This window comes from Brassica oleracea, chromosome C8, assembly GCF_000695525.1.
Source record: "Brassica oleracea var. oleracea cultivar TO1000 chromosome C8, BOL, whole genome shotgun sequence".
Taxonomy (NCBI): domain Eukaryota; kingdom Viridiplantae; phylum Streptophyta; class Magnoliopsida; order Brassicales; family Brassicaceae; genus Brassica; species Brassica oleracea.
Window position 1 is genome coordinate 11,476,728 of NC_027755.1, and position 2,287 is coordinate 11,479,014.

Sequence of the window (2,287 nt, forward strand, 5' to 3'; positions counted from 1 at the left end):
GAGTCGGGGATAGAGACTTTCCAAACCCCCCGCCTCCTACTGTGGACTCCCTTGTCCATGTTCCTACTCGAGTGGAAGACCCGGCTGCTGCCGCTACTGAAGACCCAGTCGGTCCTCTTACTCTTGGAACGCCGGAGGAGGACGATCAAGATTCTGTGCCTTGACGCTTTGCTTATGTTGTTTTTCTTTGTGCTTTTTGTGTTTGTGGTCTTGATAGACCTTGCTATTGTACGACTAGACATTCTTTCATTTTGTCGGTAAGTCGCTCTTTTAAGCAGACTTTAAATTTGTGTGTTGTTGTGGTCCTTATCTGTACTTACAATTTTTCTAAGTAAATTTCAGTTATCTTTAGAGTCTCGCGATATACTCGCTTAGAAACAATAGATTCCTGACCTTTAGCTTTTGCAAATAGATAACGAAATAACCCGCTAAGGGACTTTGTTCAGCTCTTGTCGTATTTCGATTGAGATAACGTCTAGGTGTGTCATTCTATTTCGAAAACAAGAAACTGAATCTAAGAGTGGAAGGTTCTTTCACCCGTTTTCTCAATAACAATCGAGTAATTGGGTAGCTAATCCGTTACGCTCTAGTCGAGAAAAGGTAAAGATTCACTCTGTTTGGTCGGTCAATGCTCTTTGGGCATAGGTGACTCGCGACCGTTGGGTCCTTAGGCTAAGTGTCTGATCAGGACATAGCTAGGCAATGGAACGTGAGTATCCGCGTACCTCCTGCTGGAGATACGGGAGCCGTTGGGTTCGATAATCGGTATTTACTCGATTGGGGTCGAAACAAAGGACAAGATTTTGACTTTGGTTTTGTTACAGCTGGACCGGTTAAGGCTGCCTACGTACCTCGGTAGAGGATCAAGCCATTCGTATTTCGTTTTTCCCGAGTAAAAGTGGCCGTTAGAAGCACATTTACTCGGTCGAGTAGAACTGACCGCGGAGGTGCATCTCCTCGGTTTTTGTTTTTTTTTTTTTTTTTTTTTTGTAGGATAGTTTGATTAGGATCTGTTAGCTGCTTGAGTTCGAAGTCTGGTTATTTTCTATGAAATTGTTGAAATACTTTTCCATATTTAGAGTAGAATGCTATTGCGTAGTCTTCTTACTTACACGCTTGATGAATAATGGTATAGATGTTGTTGGGCACATGAAGCTGGTTAATGGACAGTGTCTCATTGGGACCCCAGTTCTTGATGAAGTGGAGATAGCTAGGGCGAGGCATGTGTTGGTTCATGTGCAGTCATACGAGTAAGTTTTTTATTATTTCTTAAACACTTTATCTGTCTACTTATTTTTCTTAATGCCGTCGATGATGAGCTTGTTGGAGGATTCTGCTTGGCCGTTTCCTTGCGGGTAACGAGGTGTGGAAGGGCTTAATCGAATGTTCCATTTGCTGCAGAACTCCTTGAAGTTGCCTGACATGAACTGTGATCCATTATCAGTAACGATTTCATAAGGTAGACCGTGGCGGCAGATAATGTTTTTCCAGACGAAACCACGGACTTCTTTGTGTGTGTGACTTGAGCATAGGCTTCAGCTTCGATCCATTTGGTGAAGTAATCAGTGAGGACGAGAATGAAACGTCGCTGGCGGGAGCAGGGAAGGGGTCCTATGATATCCATTGCCCATCGCATAAACGGGTACGGCACGGTCGTCGTTCGTAACATTTCAGTTGGACAATGGATGCTTGGTGTGTGCCGTTGGCATTTGACGCAGCTTCTAGCGTAGGACTCGCAATCTGCGTTCATCGTCGGCCAGAAGAAGCCTAGGCTTCTCGCTTTGATCGCTAATGCTCGTCCACCCGAACGGTTTCCTCCAGCGTCTTCATGCGTTTCGGCCATAACCCTTACTGTCTCATCACCATGGATACATTTGAGGAGTACTTTACTCACAGGCCATCGAAGGAGTTCGTCGTCTAGGACGACATAATGGGCACTGCATGTTTTTAGTCGGCGGGCTGCCCATTTCTCGGTTGGAAGTTCTCCCTTTGAGAGATAGTCAATGAACTTAGTTCTCCAGTCAGGGCCGAATCCATCAGTATCGGGCGTGTTGGTTTCGGTGACTGGGGCTATGATGACGGTTTGGTCAGTCGAGATATCGATGCTCGGCTTCTCAATGCGGGGTATTGGGATGGTTCGTTTAACTTGATCCTGAAGCTTGCTTCCAAGTGCTGCGAGGGCATCGGCACAGACGTTTTCTCCTCTAGGAACTTTGACGAGTTCGAATAATTCAAACTCTGCGGCTAAGCCTTGTACTATCTTGAGGTAGGCGTCCATCCGATCGTT

The 2,287-nt window shown here is 45.6% G+C and overlaps 1 protein-coding gene across 1 annotated transcript in view; it reads left to right on the top strand.

Annotated features, from left to right (window-relative positions):
• The window catches only part of LOC106308655 (uncharacterized protein At3g60930, chloroplastic-like), a 4,827-nt gene extending 3,573 nt beyond the window's left edge, over positions 1–1,254 (top strand). The window contains exon 7 of the mRNA XM_013745795.1: positions 1,136–1,254. Coding sequence (XP_013601249.1) covers positions 1,136–1,254 — 119 coding nt within the window. The remainder of the gene's footprint in view (positions 1–1,135) is intronic.
• The last annotated feature ends 1,033 nt before the right edge of the window (positions 1,255–2,287 follow it).